Source organism: Physcomitrium patens, chromosome 13 (assembly GCF_059467195.1).
Source record: "Physcomitrium patens ecotype Gransden chromosome 13, ASM5946719v1, whole genome shotgun sequence".
In the NCBI taxonomy this organism is placed as follows: Eukaryota; Viridiplantae; Streptophyta; class Bryopsida; order Funariales; family Funariaceae; genus Physcomitrium; species Physcomitrium patens.
The window spans coordinates 10187431-10205277 of NC_143422.1; the positions used below are offsets into that span (position 1 = coordinate 10187431).

Below are 17847 nucleotides of genomic sequence, written 5' to 3' on the forward strand. Positions count from 1 at the left end.
TTTTTCATATGTGTGCCACATAATTAGCTTGTTTTACAAGCTATCAACACATGGTTAACTTGTTGACCAAGTTCCTAACCTATCAAGCAACTATAAACACATGTAAAGTCAAATTAGCATCTATGAAGCTTTTAAGAAGCTTTTAAGAAGCTTTTCTAGAAGATATTATGAAATTAATCTATTTTTATTTACTTTTACCTACTTCTACCTAATGACATGGATATTTACAAAGATATGTATGTATAACGGTGATACCAACTTACAAGACATGTGTCTAACTTGTAAGATAACTTTCCAACAAGTATACCACATAGCTAACTTATACCATAAGTCACCAATACGTGCAATACATAGCCAACTTATTGGCCAAGTTTCAACCTACCAATCACTTATAAATACATAAAAAAATTCCTATTTTTATTTATAAAACTTCTAAGAGCTTTTCCACAAGATATTATCAAATTATTTACTTCTATCTAATTTCTTTAATCTATATAAATGTATATATTTGTGATAATATTATAAGTTTAAAAAATTAAATATTGATCAAAACAAGCCAAAATTAAATTGAAAGAAAGAAAGAAAATACTATTCATCAATCAAGAGCATTGTACAAAATTTGTGTTTTTTGCGATAAATGAAAAGGGAGTAATATAACTACAATTGTTTTCATTCAACTGCTCGTCACATTCATCTGATTTTTACCATAAAAGATCATTTCAATAAATACTATATAGATAATGATTTGAGAGGATGTTGCCATGCATCTACCATTTCACACAGCCTCTCCTCACTGGCATTCGTTAGTGCAGCTGGCAGCCATGTCTGATGCGATCTAGAATGTTCCCTATCTCGTGGCGTCCTCGATGTTTTGGAGCCGCCGAATTTTCGCGCCTTAAATTGAACTGCGGACCAGCTGCCGTTGTCTCTGGCATCAATGCTTCACTATTCCACTGTTACTGGACTTTCTCTGATTTCTCGCTGTTCCTCGCTAACAGTTCCAGCGAGTGGTATGTTCGCATTGGTATCTTGAGGGTCAGTTGTGGACGCAGCATTTTCTATGGTGCTTCAGACGGTGATCACTGTGGCCGTAGTCTTTGCCGGATTGTAGTTGTTTGTTTTTACTGAGATTCCAGCGTGTAGGGATTTGATGGATTGTTGAACCCTAACTTGGAAGAGCAACGAACGGTCGCTAAAGGTTTAGAGCAAGGTAGAAGAGAGGAAAAGAGAGAGACGCTTACCGCAATTATATGTTCGGTTTTAGGCTTCAGAGATTATTCCTTTAGCTTCCATTTAATTAGGTTTATTACACGAACTGTTTTCTTTGAAGTAATATGTCTTGGATTATTGCAGTAAAAGTGTTGGCGTGAAGGGGTTGAGTGTACAGATGATGTGATTGCAACGGTTTTAGCAGATATGGCTCAAACTTTAGGCACTATGGAGTTTCAATGGGGAAAGAACATCGCAGGTTCAACGCAGAGTTACGAGAGCATGCTTTATAATGGGATTAGGTACAATCTGTATGATTGTGCGTTTATTAGGTCAGATTTGGTGGAACCGCATATTGGGAAGTTGATGAGACTTTACGAGGAAGGAGGTAGACCAATGATTCGTGTGAGATGGTTTTTCCGAGCCGCCGAGCTTCCTAGTACTATGATTAAAGTACTCGGCCAAGAAACGCTCCAAGAAGACCCAAAGGAGTTATTCATCGCTCAAGGAAATTTGAAAGGAGTCGAAAATGAGAACGTAGTGGTGATTTGCCATACCTTCGTCGTTCTATCGTTGAATCTGGTTCAATTTTTCGACTCTGATTAACTGCTTCTGTCGTTGCAATTTCTTTGCTCTAACTCACCACCTCCTCTCTGGTTCAGGAAGTCATCCTTGGAAAAGCAAGAGTTTTGTGCACCGCCAAGATTCCAAAGAATCCTGCACCTTCTGAATCTCTCTTAGAGAACGCACACTTCTTTTTCAATAAGGCGTATGATGTGTCTAATAAGAGGCTCGTGGGTATTGAAAGGATCGACAAGTCCCTTGGTAAGCTGCAAGCCCTAACCTGATGTAAAGCTCTGTTATTGAGGTCATTCACTTAACTGCCGTTGTTATTACGCCTTATGTGCACTTTTCATATCAAGCTTAGTATCGTCTTTGAGATTTCGGTTTTCTTACATTTCTGAGTTTCGATATGTGTTCAGCCAGCAGGTTTATCAATAAGCCAGAATGGCTTGAGGTCGCTGAGCAACCTGTAAGTAAATCTCCCACGGATGCTGAAAACGTTTCAAGTGCTTCTCCGACCACATGTAATTGTAGTTCTTCATCTGACGACAGCCTTCAAATGTTGGCTCCAATCTCAAATGTCCACTTAGGAAACAATAAGAAACGGTCGTTCTCTAACAAAGCCACGTTGCAATCGCTGAGCTGTCGACATGAAGACGGCTTTGATTCTGCTAATCAATTGAAGAGATCGAAACTTTCATTTAGGGATGACGAAGCTGTTGAATCTTCCCTAAGTGAAACATGAGCAGTGTTTTGTTTGGGTAGAGGGAAAGTAAGAACATGCGTTGATGTGACCTCTATCTCCGCATTCCTATGATATGTGTCATTTTTATTAGAGAATGATTATGAGGTCCAGCACAATAATGGTATAGTTTTATTGCCTCAGAAACAGTCATTAATAAGAAGCCAATATTACAAAAAGCTGTTTTTGTAAACAAACTTCTTTTGGCTTCTTGGACAATGACATTTGTAGAGGAAAATAAAAATAGGGGAATGATAAAGCAACCCAAGTTTCTACTAAAGTGATCCATTCTGTTTTAACCATCATTGCACCCTTGTAGCTCCCATCTTTGTTTCTAGCCATTCTCCATTTCCAACCATTGTTAAGAATGGAGGTAGGGGGCAGGAACATTGGAATAAGATAACATTTAAGAACAAAGGAGCAGCTAGGAACATGGCAATGGTTGGGAACGGGTGACAAATGGGAACAACTAAATGGGGACAGGGTTAAAAGGGTACAATGGTGGTTTAAACATGTACATTGCTTTAGTAAAAATTTAGGTCACTAATCATTTTCTTAAAAATAGGTAGTAGTATATATAAATACATTAAGTAGATAATATCTTTCTTATAAAATTTTAAGAAAGTTTCTTATATGTGGATTAGATATTTGAACTCTTATTATTATGCCATGTGGCTATTTGAACTTATCCTATAAGTTTCTTCTTTCTAAGAAGTTGCATTTGAAGCAACTTATAACTTAATACTTGAGCCAAAAGTCTTGTAGTCCTTAAGAAGCTTTTTAAAGACTATTTTAGTAAATATATATATATATATACAAGATTAAATCTATTATTAGTCTTATTAATAATATTTTATATTTCAATCTTTATTTAAGATTTTTTATTTTCTTTAAAATTAGAAATAATCATTGAGATTTTTTTAAAATTATACCCATCTTTTTTTTGTTTGATATTTAGGATTTTATATTACTATGTTTATTAAAAAGACAATATATCTTTTTATTATTAAAAGACATAAAAAAATCCTAAACTTAATTTTATTACTATGAAAAGATATAATATAAGATAATATTATATTTTCAAATTTTCATACAAATTTATATCTTGGATTAAAAAATATTTTTTTATTTTTGGTTATAGTCATATTAAAATAAAAAAAAAATAATAATAATAATTTTTTAGAAAATATCAAAAAATAATTTTATGTACTTATTTTTCTATTATTCAACGTAACTTACTATCACAAACATAGATATTTATCTAAATTAAAGAAGTTAGGTAGAAATAAATAGAAGTAAATAAATTTGATAATATCTTGTGGAGATGCTTCTTAGAAGCTCAATAGACTCATATTTGATTTTTTATATATCTATAGGTCATTGATAGATTGAAAACTTAACTAATAAGTTGTCTACATGTTATACATTATTCTTATATTACATATTTTTTAATATTCTTTAAATCATTATTTATTCTATTAACCTTATCTCTTAGTCCTTCATATTATGGCTTATCCATAGATTGGTCCTTCTACATTCCAAGAGCCAATTCTTTTACTAATAGCAACTTATTTGAAGTAGTATCTTTTAGATGGTTATGTATTTTATTTTTATTTTTATATATACTTAATGTAATAAATGTAAGCATAAATTTTTGTATTTTAAAAAATAATTATATATTCAAATAAATGAAGCAAGACTACTTATTCTTCAAGCTTGTTATAATTTTTTAATTAAAAAATATTTAGGATACAATAAGATCCTAGATAATCCTAGAATTAATATCAAAAGATATGATAGTGGCCTTCTATATAGAAGGCAATTAAACACTTTGTACAATCATGTAATATTTTTTTAAGATTAAAAATTCTTTATTATCAATTTTATAGACTTCTCCAATTACTATCAACTCCAAAATAATCATAGTCTTTTTGTTCTATAGATTTTATTATTGATCTTCTAATAATAAGTTCTAAAAACAACACACTGCTCCTCCTCCTCCTTTGCATACTCCATGATTGTACCAAACCACGAGTTTACGAAAAGCTCCTGTGAACGGTACCACATTCCGCTGCTTCACACCCTGCTTGGCAAAAGCAGATACCATCATCAGCATTTCCTCTACGTCGTTCTCTGTGTGTCTCCAATATTTTGACGGAAACGTCTTCTCCATTACAGGTTCCTTGGAATCCACTAGTCGACCAAAATCACCTTGTTGGAAAAGACGGCCGAACTGCAGATGCCCAACTGTAGTCTAATTGTCGTAACCTTCCAGGCCCTTCTGAACGGCACTCTGGGTCCAATCCATGACCTCTACGACAGTGAGTGACAATGTTCTCACACTATTCTCCACCCCCTTTATTTCCTACAGCCGGTCAGCGACACAAAGATTCCACAATTGTTGATACTCATCGATATTTGGCACTAGTCAATTATTGCACATGCATATTACACCATCCGCACTTTGTTGACTAATCAAACACATTCATGCATGCACTCGTCAATTACTTGACACCAACCCATGCACAATCACTATTTTCATCTTACTACTGCCATTTCTGCATCCACTTGCCAATTACTTAGACACATCTCTGTGTTTGTATTCATAATCACTATGCTTATTCTACTGTTGCATCTAAATTGACTATATTTATTATAATTTTTTGAATAAAATTATATATTTTTATTTTATTGGATGAATAATTTTTAATATATATATATATATGTATCAAAAAATATTGAAACGTTTATGTATGTATTCAAAATCACTACTCTCATCCTATTGCTGCATTGAAATTAATAATATTGATCATTATTTTTTGTGTAGAATTTGATTTTTTTATTTATTGCATGAATGATGTTTATACATATATCATTTAAAATACCTTGAAAATGTAAATTAATTAGATAAATTTGCAAAAAATCTATAGAATAAAATCTGTGAAAATTTGTAAATAAATACCATGAACTTTGAGAATGCAAAATAATTGGTAAAATCTGCTCAAACTTCTTCAAAGTCTACTTCAACCACATTCAAATGTCCAAATTTAGATGATTTGTAGATTCATCTAATAAGAAATTGTTACGACTCATAAACAAAGCATAAGAAAGTGCTATCTTCATTCTCCAACTTTCAAAAAATCATATCTCTTCTTGTTTTAAATTGTTTTCGTAAATTCAACACAAAAGATTTGTACTACTTCCATCTTAAGATTGTTAACTACAGAACTAAGAAAGATAGCCTTGTTCAACCCATAGCTTCTTGTCTCTTGTGAATATCCTTTAATGGCTTACCTCTACCATCTTCTTATTGAAATAAAATAAAAATATTGACACCATATTTTATAAATTATTCTTTTTTTAGGAATATCTTTTAATTGGTTACGCTTATGACAACTTAAAGCAAAATTATGTATTTATCAATATTTCCTCTTGTCAGATGATATACATTTAAATGTGTTGGAATTTTAACAAATTGTTAAAATCCTATTTTAGTTCACAATGTTAATTTTTTTAATTTTAAAACAAAATAATTATATTTACCTCTATAATTCAATTCCAAAGTTAAATATGCAACAAGTTTTTGATTGTGAATTCTTACAAACAAAGATTTAATAAAAATATTTATTAAGTAGGTATGCAATCCAAGATGCTGATATGTAACCAATTTGAAATATTGCCACTAATTAATTTCTTTACCAAGGTATCATGTGACATATCTCTCAACTTTCACACAATAACAACAGACCTAATAGGTTTTTAAGTCCATCTTTCTTCCTGTGTCTAAGATTATCGTAGTGTATGCCAAAATGAAAACCAAATAAACTATAGATTTGTCTTTAACAAGGCTATCTTAGTTCTGTAGTTATTTCTTTACTATAAAATAATTATTATATAATTTTTAAAGTGTGCAAACTTCATGATAGTAAATAGAATTTCCTAACCAATGAAATACATATAATCACTCTCCACTAGAAAGTAACTTTAAAAATTTATATAATAATACAAAACAGAAAAGTATGTTGTTTTGATAGATAACTTCTCAATTCATTTACAACTATTTTTGAAAAGTTATGTGACACAATATTGTCGATAAAATTCTTAGCTGTAGAATATAGTCTCTGCAAAGCATAACCATGCGCCGCAACCTAGAGTGAGCAACTCAGCTAACCACAATGAAACGCAAAGGACGTACTGTAATGCAAGTAAGAAGAGACTTCACCTTTTTTCATCGAACAGTACAATGGAAGCCATCGAGATGAGAAAAACACATTCCAGGCGTTTGGTAATGACTTATCTTGTAAGAGCTACACATTTGGAGAGGAAACCCACCCGACTCCACTGAAACAAAACACTAGTTTCAAAAGCTCACCTGTGGCTTCAACTTCCTAGCTCACTAGTCTCGACTATTTGGTCTGTCCCATCCTTGTCCTAGCCAGAAAGAAATATATTTACAAATATTACATACTCTACTGCATGGATTTCAGAAGTTCGATGAGGAATCGACAACAAAACTCTATGTTAATGTCGGCCGGAAAAGGGCATGCAAGTAGTGCGTCAGCAGACAAGTTGCCCATAAAAATGCAGTCATAGGCCGGAAAAGGGCATGCAAGTAGTGCGTCAGCAGACAAGTTGCCCATAAAAATGCAGTCATAGTCCGCAGTAGATTCTCATCGTGCACGAAGGACTCTCTTCCTTAAGCTTGAATTAAGACTGAACCTTCTGTCTCTTCTGTGAGTGCTCCTCTGCAGTTCGTGTGATCTCTTCTGTCGTATCTCTTTGAATTGCGCCAACTTTCTCACCCCGAACTACCTGCAAGTTCATACGTCTCGATGATGAGCTTACCCACCCAATCGTGAGAAATAGAATAAAAAATGCACTCCCTGCACATGCGAAGACTATCAAACACACGACAGACGTGACTACTAAAATTAAAAACTCAGACTACGTGCAGAAATGTGCGCAGCCGCAAATCCAGTATAGAGGACGTGAGAGCAAACTGAAAAAAATCAACAAATAGTCGACAGGGTTCCGATGACCCTTACATAGCTGCCTTCTGCATCTCTGTACAAGACGAGCATATCCCGCTCTTGCAGATTGTGCGCCTTCACAAAATCGCCTGTGATACGAACAACAGATCCATTTTAGAATCAATAACATTTGCTAACTGAGTAAAAAATTGTGAATCTCCACCTTGGATGAATACTTGGTTAATGAACAAATTGAACAATCAGAAGCTCACAACTACTTTTCAACAAAGTTCAGAACAGGTCTTAACAAAAAAAACTGCCAAGACATTTTTACTGATTTACATATGAAGAGGAACTTACGCGTGTTTTCCAACAGATACATTCGGCTCTTATTATTTGACCAAAACCTATACCAAATGGGCACACAGTTAGCCGTCGGCTCACAACACATAATCCCTTGTCCTAGTTAAGGTATCATGCGCCACAATTTCATGTGTTCTTGCATTCCATTCACGCTTGCAATGGTCATGCTGCACGTCCAACAACCCAAAGAACCAGAACATGCTATATAGTAACTTGACACCTTCGCACAATACCTGTAACGGAATAGCCAGGCCTGACCGCTGTCGAAGTCTGTCATTGGTAGAAACACTCCTTCACTAGCAACTAGGTGTGGCAAATGAGCTTCTGCTTCTTTCTGCGTTACGACGCATTAAAACAGTTAGACTAGCATACAGCATACGAATGTGAAATTTGCTACAAAGCGTTACCACGCAGACAATAGCGTAGCCTATCTTCACGTTTCAGAAAATATGGCACCTTTGCATCAAAATCTGTGGTCAAACAGACCCCACGAATCGATCTGTTCCAAGTTACTTACATGCTACGCTCACAATATTCTCAACTCGACAACATCCATGACCTTCTTTAGATAATGGAGAGACTGAGTATTTTAACTTGACTTACAAACGTACACATGCATGCAAAAATATTTAAAGCATTTTCAGCACCTTGGGAAGTACTATGCGCCCTAAACTGCTCACGCCACTAGGACTAAGTTGTTTCGCCAATAGGAACACCAAATTATCTGTGCTTAGTCCCTGTTTCCCCTGCATAGCCATAAGGCAACAGAAAAATAAATAAATAAATAAATAACGAGGTAGATTAGCTGGAATGAGAACAAAACTTAACGCTATGACAAAGACGAGTCCCTTAAAACCTTTATAACATCCCCCTTTCCTGTGACAAACCGTCTCGTGACAGTGCGCAGCAAGAACATGAAACAAAATAACGTCCACTAAATAAGCCAAAACATCCATACTTGTGAAGGAAACCAAATTTTGATCAAATCGATATAAAGAAAGAAAGAAAGAAAGAACTCATACCTGTTTAGCAGAAGGAGCTGCTACACTCTGATGACCCAGATTATCCTGTCTCCCAATTTGTACGGGAGCACCACCGACTGCAGCAGCTTTAATCGTCAAGCGTGGTTGATTTTGATCGTTTCCGTGCACCCTGCGCTTGGCTATTCGGCTCTTGCGAGATGCTCTCGTGATGGCATCAGAGCTATGCATGTACTCGAGCGAGGGAGGGGTGAAGTAAGGAACTCCCATCATCGGCATGAACATTGGTCGCACACCTAAGTTAAATGGCCCATAACCTGCGAAGGGGGGAGGATACGGGTAACAGAAGTTCGGGAAATAACCACTCATATTCTCCATATACCCCATTGTATAAATATCCCCGTTAGGAGCATTGCGAGTCCACTCGTACTGTCCTCGAATTGGCAAGTTCGGTACAATAAGCCGATTTTGGTCCGCAGCTACACCGCCAGTCTGCTGTGTTTCCGACTCTGCAGTACCTGAAAGCCCTCGATCCTGGGACATATTTTCTAGACTTGGAACTACTGCGCCTTCCTTCGCCTGACCATTAACTAGGCAGAACTGCTCCAAGCCTCGGGTGAAAGAATCTGTGTTTACATCACCAGCAACTGGGACCCCACTTTCCTGAAAATGCTTCACGAAATCAACCACAGCTTTGAGCCCTTTCACACCTCCTCCAAGGCTATCAATTGCAGTGCAAAGCGCACTCTCGTTCACAGCAACCTTCCTCGATATTTCTCGTATGCTAGTCTTCATGGTACACTCAGAAGACGGGTCAGTACCGGCAGGTGTCCGACTCACTTCAGCTTCTTGTGATTCTAATCCTTCCTCTGAAACCAAAGGGTTACCAAACCTCCTTGGTAAACCGACTGTAACAGAGAATTCGCTAGTGGTCACACTAGCTGAAGGAGGACAGTCGTCATCATCGAAGAAACTTGGCTTTTCTGTCTCACTTTCCCCACCTGAATCCACATTCACCAAATGATCATCCGATTGGTCCTCGTGAATGCCCAGTCTCCAATTGCCCAAGTGTAAGCCGATGTCCCTCATCCCGCCTTGTATGCGATATGGGGGGCCCTCGGTACAAAGCACGTTGAAGCTCTCCATGTATATGTTCATCTCAGACAGCAAGCGAAGCACATCTGACCAACCGGCGTCCTTTAAAACTCCCCTGAGCGCATCCAAGCTGCGAAATGTCTCATGCTGTCGACTAATAATCATCTCCGACTTCCAATCGCTCACACCTACACACAAATCCACAGTTCATGTCAGAAAAGTCGTCATGCTAACGAATCCGGCACCGACAAAACTAATTCTCCACACATAAACGCTGACATGCACAGCTCGGTTGCTACGCACGCATGCACAAGATTCGACAGAGCTCAAAAATGAGTTCCAGCGGTGTGAGGCCCTTGTAACCCGTGACCTCAACGCAATGCTACCATGCGCTACATCCTGCGATCTCAGCACCGAATTCTTGACACCGTCGCGGACCTAAAGGCGGCAAACAAATGGCAAGAACATCTGACGACAACACTCCTACGAACTGCAGCAAAGATGATGCAACAACTCTCCCTCGCCCTCACTCAAACCCCCCCCTACCTCGGCCCTCCCTTCCTCCAGCGACATCACCACGGCTCCTCAAATTTCAGCAACCACTTCCTTCCTAGCCCACCGCTGGTCAGCGTAAACCTGCTCTACGACCTCTTCACTCTACCCCCCTATAACAACTTCATCACGCAGCTTACAACACTCCATCATTCTGAAGGCCAGGATTAACGACGACACCCTCTCCCACGAGTGTTCAATTGAGGTTCGCTTCAGCAAGAACGCGACAGAACCCTCAATCCAGAAACAAAACCGCTCATCCTCAAATCATACTCGCCGCTTCGCGAAAATGCTCTCGAGAACCTCTAAGAAACGGCAACAAAAAACCCACCGCCAACCTAGGGTTTAAGATCCACCGCTTCAATATACAGACACTTAACCAGCTTCCGTCCCGTCCAACCGCGAAAAGCCGCACAAAGCCGCACCGACTGCACCTACAGAATTGCGGTTTATCCCGCATTCGACTGCATGAAAACGAGGGCTCCCAAAGATCGTGGCGCCAAGCCGAGAATATAATAAATTAAGGGCAGAAAGAGATAAAAACCCTCGCAGAACAGCACTGCAGTCACGCAAAGGGCGACCTGGAAGCTACGGAGGTTAGGTGTCGAGTGGAGAAGGATGGAATGGGATACCTGCGCGCTGGGCCGAGGGGGCAGCAGGGCGTCGTCGTCATGGGCCCCTAGCGGAACCGGCGTTTCCGTCGGTAGCCAGATGGAGCGTCGCCCAGGGACGAGACCAGTCGAAGATCCTTCCTCCGTCCTTGCTTCCTCTGCTGCTGCTACGCTTCCTATCTATCTGCGAGAAGCGGAGAGCGCCAGATGCCATATGCATGCCCATGAAGCCTCCCGCGACCGATCTGCCAGGCTCGCCACCAACCTCGACTCCCCAAGCCTCATCACGGCTCTCCCTCTCCCTCCCCGGCACCACCGCCCTCGCAGCCAAAGGGCGGCCCAGAGGAAGGGTGGAGGTGGGGTGGTGGGAGTCCTCCGGGGCGTGGAGATGGGGCATGCAACTATGACTGTAGCCATTCACTACTCCCCCTTCACTGTGCCTGGCTCTGTTTCTTCTTCGTAGGCAGAGCCCCCTATCAATCATGCCCCACACACATCCCCCCCTCCCCCCCCCGCTCTGGTGCTACTTCTGCTCCTGTTCCTACTCCTGCTGTGCGTGTCGAGCTGAGTGGGTGGTGGGTGCTGGGGCATACGGCACGGTCACAGGCGCCGAGCGGGGGGGGGCAGGAGGGGATCACTACTTCATTTTCATGATGCAGAGCATGGAGGCCACGTGGCAGATTCCAAACTGGACTTTAATTACCTCCGCCCTGTCTGGGTGGGGTGGGGGTCTTGGAGGGGGTGTCTCTGTGGGGGAGTCTTGGGGCATCTCGGTGGAGCGGTCTTCCTGTGCTCCTTCATTCAGAGTATTTCGATCTCAAGCTTGATATGGTCTTAATGATGAGAATACATAATTAATTGGTATTGAGCTCACTCACAATTCTGAAACTATTTCAAGAGCTTTGTTAAAGGTTGCCGATTTTTTTTAAAAAAACATGAAATGGTAGAAGGAAAAAAAATATAAAAAAAAATATAAAAATACATCCAGATGTATGATTTACATTTATCCATCTTTAATTTTATGAGTTTTATACTGTTAACCGTCTACAAACATCCAAGCTTTTTTCATTTTTATATTCGGCTTTTAAAAAAAAATGGCTCTTTGTATTGTGATTTATTTATGGATTAAATTAATAGAATTTGTGGAAGTTTTGTTTGAATTTTAGGCATCTATTCTTATAAATTTTTATATGTTGATAATTAGATAAAAGACTAAGCTATTCAAAATAATTTCGTTGTGAAAAAAAGGAACATGATTTGAATTATAATTATTTTAAAATATTCTTAATTTAAAAAATAGTGCTAAATAATATGTAACAGTTTCTATGGAATAATAACAATTTAAAATTCTCCTACTAATATATTGCAAAACCTGATTGCATATACAAAGGTTTCGTTGATGTCAACAATGTGAAATTTACTGTCAAATTTTAGCAAAACCTGAAACAACCCTTTTGCATTTGTGTATTTTGAAATTTATGTGTACAATATAAAGTAGTGGAGATAAATCTTGTTGGGACGAGCATTTACAGTTCACTTAAGTAGTAAATAGGATTTCATGAAGAGATACATTTAGAAGCTCCATTTTTTAATACAACTTGCCTTTATGAATCTTTTTTCTGTAGTATTATAAAATAAGCAAATAAATGTATAAATAGTTTGCCTATAAAATATATATGATACAAAAAATATTACTTGTGGCATATTCTAATTCATTAATCAATAAAATGTATGTTGGTTATGATTAAGGTTGAATATAAGACCTTCTAGCTGATAATTTTTTTGATGTTGATGTGCAATGACCTTATATTGTCAAGGGTATAAGTGTAAATAAAATTTTCAAAAGAAAACACACTCATGTACAATTGAGAAAGAAGAAAAAACACTTAAAATGAATAAATCTATTTTTTATTACATAAATAAAGAAAGATTTATTTTCTCCATTTCTTGTTATAAGTTCTAAAAATTTGTGCAAGTAAAACATAATAATATTAAATAAAATTAATACTAATTCTACTTCATCTAATTGCTTCATATAAGCCTGCAAAGGCTCTATCTCTAAACAACTTGAAACTTCAAAAAAGTTGTAACTTAATACTTCGTGAGCTGACATTAACATGCAATTTAAAATCCACCAATTCTATATATGTTCATAGCAATTTTCACTAGATTATAATTACATATACATGTAAAGACTATAAATTTGTCCAATATGTAATACTCCAGTTCACAACATGGGTCGAATGATACATTTATATACATTGACACCTGGATATCAATAAATATATATAGATATATGTATATAGATATATATATATATATATATAAGAAAAAAAGAATAGATCTGCCGTGTCCGCAACTTCCAAGGCAACTTTGAATTGAATGGCTGTCGTTTCATCTTTTACCGACATCGACTTAACAGCATGATCCACCCACCGTGATCAGCCGAGGAATTTGTCCCCTAGGCCTGGGCTTGCTCTTCGATGCCTCAGCTCCGGAGCTGGTTTTTTTTCTGCAACCACAATGTTTAGGGCTGGGTTAGTGTGGGTTTTGGCTAGCTCAGCCAGCTCCATCCGTCAGGATACGTGGAGAAGCCATTTGCATTGAGGATGAAGCAGCTGAATACAGAGTTGCGAGTCGGATTCGCAGTACATGTTTTGAAATGTGGCAGTTGAATCGAGGCGACGGGGAGTTTGGGTACAATGTTGAGGCGCGAGGAAAGTGGTGGAGAGTTTGTGTGGACAGCCTGAAGGTGGAGCTTGTGGCAACACATTGGAAGCGATGGCATCGGACCCAACCCTATCTGGCTGGTCCAATCATTGAAACAGTCTGCTACCGAGTTGGATTTTCAGCTGGCTGAAGGTGGCTGAAAGGTATGTGTATATTCTCTTGCATACCTTTGTTTGATAGTGTACACGGGTTACAATCCTCCCTGTGCTCCGTAACCGAGTGTAGAGTGGGGAATTCGGACCTGGGTTTAGGTTGTGGCCAGGTGGTTGCTGGATGATTGTGTATGTTTTCGATCGCATTATGTAAAGTCCTTGCATTGGTTAGGATGTTCACAGTGATGCCAAGACGTTTGAGGAGAGAAAGGCTGGACATGTAATTCTGCCTATAAGTACATCCTTCCACAAGATTTGGATTGGATTGGATTAAAATGGTCTTCTGCACAGTGAGTTTTGGCTGTGTGGTTTCTATTACACTGTTTGGTATTAGGGTTTCGATTGAAGTTCTTACTGTTTTATGAGCAATTTATAACTGCTGTCCTGAGCATGTAGCTGTTAATCAGAACTCTTGTTTTGTGAAGGTGCACAAGAGAACAGCCATGGTTGAGTGAGCATCTGGAAAGTATCAAATTCATTTACAAGGAATTTTGGACGGCGGTTTATAAAAAGCAGGTCGACAACCTGATAACATACCATAAGGTTTGTTTCCACCAGATTCTAGGCTTGTATCCTGTTGATTGGTAGTCATCCTTACTGTTACATTGTTTTAGCCATTCCCTTATCCATCTAGATGCAATCTGAACCACGATTTTAAAACATTACAGATTGAGATTTATAAAACGGGTTGACAAGCTGTTTTAAGGGTCTTTAAAACTTTATTTTCTGTTACCGGTGATACACTTGCTGTGTGGGGTGTGTTCGTATTTCAAAGTAATCATCATAGATGGCTTACTTGTGTATCTATATACGCGCATCCTCTCGCTGGATCCCAACATGAGTCACCAGTGGCTGATAATGCTGGGCGTGCCTCAAATGCTGCAGGGCAATACCTGCACTTCCCTTGTGGTCTCATTTGTGGTGCTTTGACCAACTTAGGTGAGCCCGCTGAAGTCTCTGCTGAAATTGCCACATTGCCAGCATTTAAGTTTAATATTATGATTCTAGAAAGAGGACTTTAAAGTAAAATCATTCAAGTAATAGAACTCTGCTGCATTATGGTTGTGAACCGAAAAACAAAACTCTCGTTATATTTATAGGCCATGTGAAGGTTAAGTTGCACGTCGAGATCACTTTATAAATGTTTGAGTGATCTACTTTCGAGTAATCTGTAAGAAAAACAAGTTCTTAAATGTTTATCGCAGGCATGCATGACAGATCCTGAACATTTGTGGTTGATTGCGTTTTTGTAGGTGCTTTCGTGGTCAGAATCAAAGTGTAACATGTCTTCGTCGCAATGATGTCAGATAGCTGCCCAGGGTTTCGCTCATCGGTGAAACATTGTGCCGCAGTTTGACAGATCCTCACAAATTTCGTTAAGTCCTTACGAGACATCAGTGCGGTTGAAGTGCTAATTTAGACAAAGCATATGATAATAGTGATGGCATTCGTATTTATTGAATTCAAAGTTTGAATAATGAAGCTTCCTGTTTCGTGTAAGTACAGATTCTTTTGCCTATATCTTCAACCTATCTTTTTATTTCATGTTCGTTGGACTCACTATTGGTGTCTTAGTTTTTAGCCTATAGATAAGAGTTGGTTGTGTTGTACTTGCACCATGTGGATTTGTCACTATCTTCAGAAGCACTGGCCATTTGTTTATTCGTGTCAAAACTCTGAATAGACTGTCAAAAGGTTTACAAGTCCTTACGTGGAACATATGTTAGAGAAGCGGGGTCTTTGAGCCAAGGAGTTCTTCGAACGAATGTAAATGCTAATGTACAAGCATATCTGATTCGCTGAGGAAATTATTGCCTCAAGAATATGCAATTCCGAGAACGAGCTCGTCAGAATGCTTTCAGGGTCCAGTTTGTTCAGCTATTGGGCAACCTCACTCTCTAATGGACTTCCAAGATAAGCATTTAGAGATGTCACTAATGTTCATGACCAGTTTCATGTGACCTAATTGAATTGTACACCTATTTTATTGTCCTTTGTACACATTTCCTGAATATTGTGCAACGTTTAGTGGTGAAATATAAACATGTTTCATACTCCAGTTGGACATCTTCTCTTCATCATAACCCTCTCCAAAGTACTGAGTATTAGTACATCTTCGCCAGAACAGGTGCTGCACCAGCCTGTCAAATCTCTATTGGAGCAACAGCGGTCCTTGACTTTCAACAACATTAGAGTCAGTTGACCTAGTTTCACCATTGCTATGGTATGTTTACTGAACTGCAGGGCTGAAGACACGCAGATCGAAGATGAAGGAAGAAGAGGACAGAGATGCTATAAGTTCTGCCAGATCTTCCACAAGCTTTTCCAGAAGTCTCGATGTTTCCCAAAAACACGTCTTGAAACTGGTTGGCAACTATTGGTTAATGTTAATTATCTTAGCTAAATCTAAGAAACAAGCGTGCAGGAATCCGAAAGGTAAGTATACTTCATTTTCTTTTTACTATTGCGCCTCATTTCAACAGAACTGTAGGAAATTACGTGGGAGTTACTCAAACATGAAAATAAAACCACCACCGCACAAAAACTCTGCCTAGAACCGACAGTTCACAGCTGCGCACCGCGAAGACAAAGGCTTCCAAACAAAACTGAGATAAATCACTTGGTCTAAAACTACAAAACCAAAGTACTCCCTCTCGCTAACGACTACATCACCATGAGATCAACTAAGATTGGAGTACCATGAAATGACACCCCACCAGCCATCCACTGCAGGAAAAAAAAAAAAAAAAAAAAAAAAAAAAGCGTCAAAACAGCAAAGTACCTCAGAGAGTGGTAGATGTTGCAATCTCTCCGCTTTTGTTGAGAGGGACTGTCTATCTGTAATTAATTCAGAGGATACTGTGCATGTCGTCTTGTGAACACGCCAGGCGAGCTTGTTGGTTTTATTTTATTGGGTTTTTTACTGCCTTTCCTTATGCTTAGCCTGGGTTTTGCTTTATTGCAGCTTGTTAAATGCTGCAAAGGGTTTTGGTTGCTATGATGTTGAGAGTGCTGTGTGGTGTGGTGGAGACTCTAATTGATTGCCAGTGATTCTGTGGTTGGGGTTGCTAAGAATTAGGCTGCACATGTCCTTCACATGAATGGGGCAATGTCATGTTATCTCCATGGAAGTCCACTGCAACACTTAGTACACCCCCACAAACAGGCCCCTTTGACTTCGTTTTTTTTTTTTTTTTTTTTTTTTTTTTTTGGTGCAAAGTCAACCCTTGTAGACTTTGGGTTGGGTGATGGAATCCCTACTAATTCCTGCGTTTCAATCGAGCTCGCGTTAAACACGAATGAGACTTCTCTGAACTAATTTTTCAAAGGTTCCATTCTCTGGTGGGTCGCTTTTAAATTTCTTTTCTTTCCATTCCTTCTGACCTGGATCAGAATTTGAATGTATGATTTTTTGGACTGCCCAACGTTTTTTTTTTTTTTTCTTTTCACATTTGGAAGGTTTGGTGTGAGGTAACAATGTGAAACTGTTTGTAAAAATCCTTTTGTCACGTTAATTTTGATTTTTAGATTTTTTAATTCTTGAATTTGTGTCCTATAACTCTGATTTTAGAGTAGCTCTAAAATATTTACTTTGTAACAAAGTAGATGTTCTCACAATGCAAAAAAACATTTCTTGTTTAATTTGTGCTATTTGGTGATTTTTTTGTTAATTTATGTTACTTTAATTGCTCAATATTCTTTGTATACTTATATATCTGTAGAAAAATAATTTTTTTAGTGGAATTATATTTGAATTATTTCATTAAAAAAATCATCTTTATACTAAAAGAAAATTATATTTGAATTTTTGAAAAGGCAACAATATTTTTGCATGCATAAGGTTGTCAAAAAATCATCTACTATTTGTTGAATTTTATC

At 38.0% G+C, this 17847-nt stretch overlaps 2 protein-coding genes and 2 long non-coding RNA genes across 8 annotated transcripts; 2 read left to right on the forward strand and 2 right to left on the reverse strand.

Annotated features, from left to right (window-relative positions):
• Positions 1 to 813: 813 nt before the first annotated feature.
• LOC112290199 (protein ANTI-SILENCING 1) lies at positions 814 to 2795 on the forward strand. Of its 2 annotated transcripts, none has more exons than XM_024536245.3 (3): positions 814 to 1746; positions 1872 to 2034; positions 2193 to 2795. In XM_024536245.3, the coding sequence occupies exons 1-3, from the start codon at positions 1417 to 1419 to the stop codon at positions 2516 to 2518; spliced, it is 819 nt and encodes a 272-aa protein (XP_024392013.1). In that variant the 5' UTR covers positions 814 to 1416; the 3' UTR covers positions 2519 to 2795. The 2 variants fall into 2 exon arrangements, with proteins under 2 accessions (XP_024392013.1, XP_024392012.1); XM_024536244.3 differs by having other exon boundaries at positions 823 to 1752.
• Positions 1941 to 2253, reverse strand: LOC149987937 (uncharacterized). Its single transcript, XR_016506056.1, has 2 exons — positions 2167 to 2253; positions 1941 to 2053 (listed from the first exon to the last, which is right to left on the reverse strand). It is a non-coding gene; the product is annotated as an uncharacterized LOC149987937 (long non-coding RNA).
• Positions 2796 to 6774: 3979 nt separating the features above from the next.
• Positions 6775 to 11538, reverse strand: LOC112290619 (uncharacterized). Of its 4 annotated transcripts, none has more exons than XM_024537087.3 (7): positions 11108 to 11538; positions 8871 to 10111; positions 8496 to 8594; positions 8082 to 8182; positions 7846 to 7892; positions 7561 to 7634; positions 6775 to 7327 (listed from the first exon to the last, which is right to left on the reverse strand). In XM_024537087.3, the coding sequence occupies exons 2-7, from the start codon at positions 10086 to 10088 to the stop codon at positions 7223 to 7225; spliced, it is 1644 nt and encodes a 547-aa protein (XP_024392855.1). In that variant the 5' UTR covers positions 10089 to 10111; positions 11108 to 11538; the 3' UTR covers positions 6775 to 7222. The 4 variants fall into 4 exon arrangements, with proteins under 4 accessions (XP_024392855.1, XP_024392857.1, XP_024392859.1 ...); XM_024537089.3 differs by lacking the exon at positions 11108 to 11538 and adding an exon at positions 10814 to 11073; XM_024537091.3 differs by lacking the exon at positions 11108 to 11538 and adding an exon at positions 10832 to 11068.
• Positions 11539 to 13496: 1958 nt separating this feature from the next.
• LOC112290275 (uncharacterized) lies at positions 13497 to 15468 on the forward strand. The gene is made up of 4 exons (XR_002972111.3): positions 13497 to 13959; positions 14394 to 14511; positions 14854 to 14907; positions 15222 to 15468. It is a non-coding gene; the product is annotated as an uncharacterized LOC112290275 (long non-coding RNA).
• The last annotated feature ends 2379 nt before the right edge of the window (positions 15469 to 17847 follow it).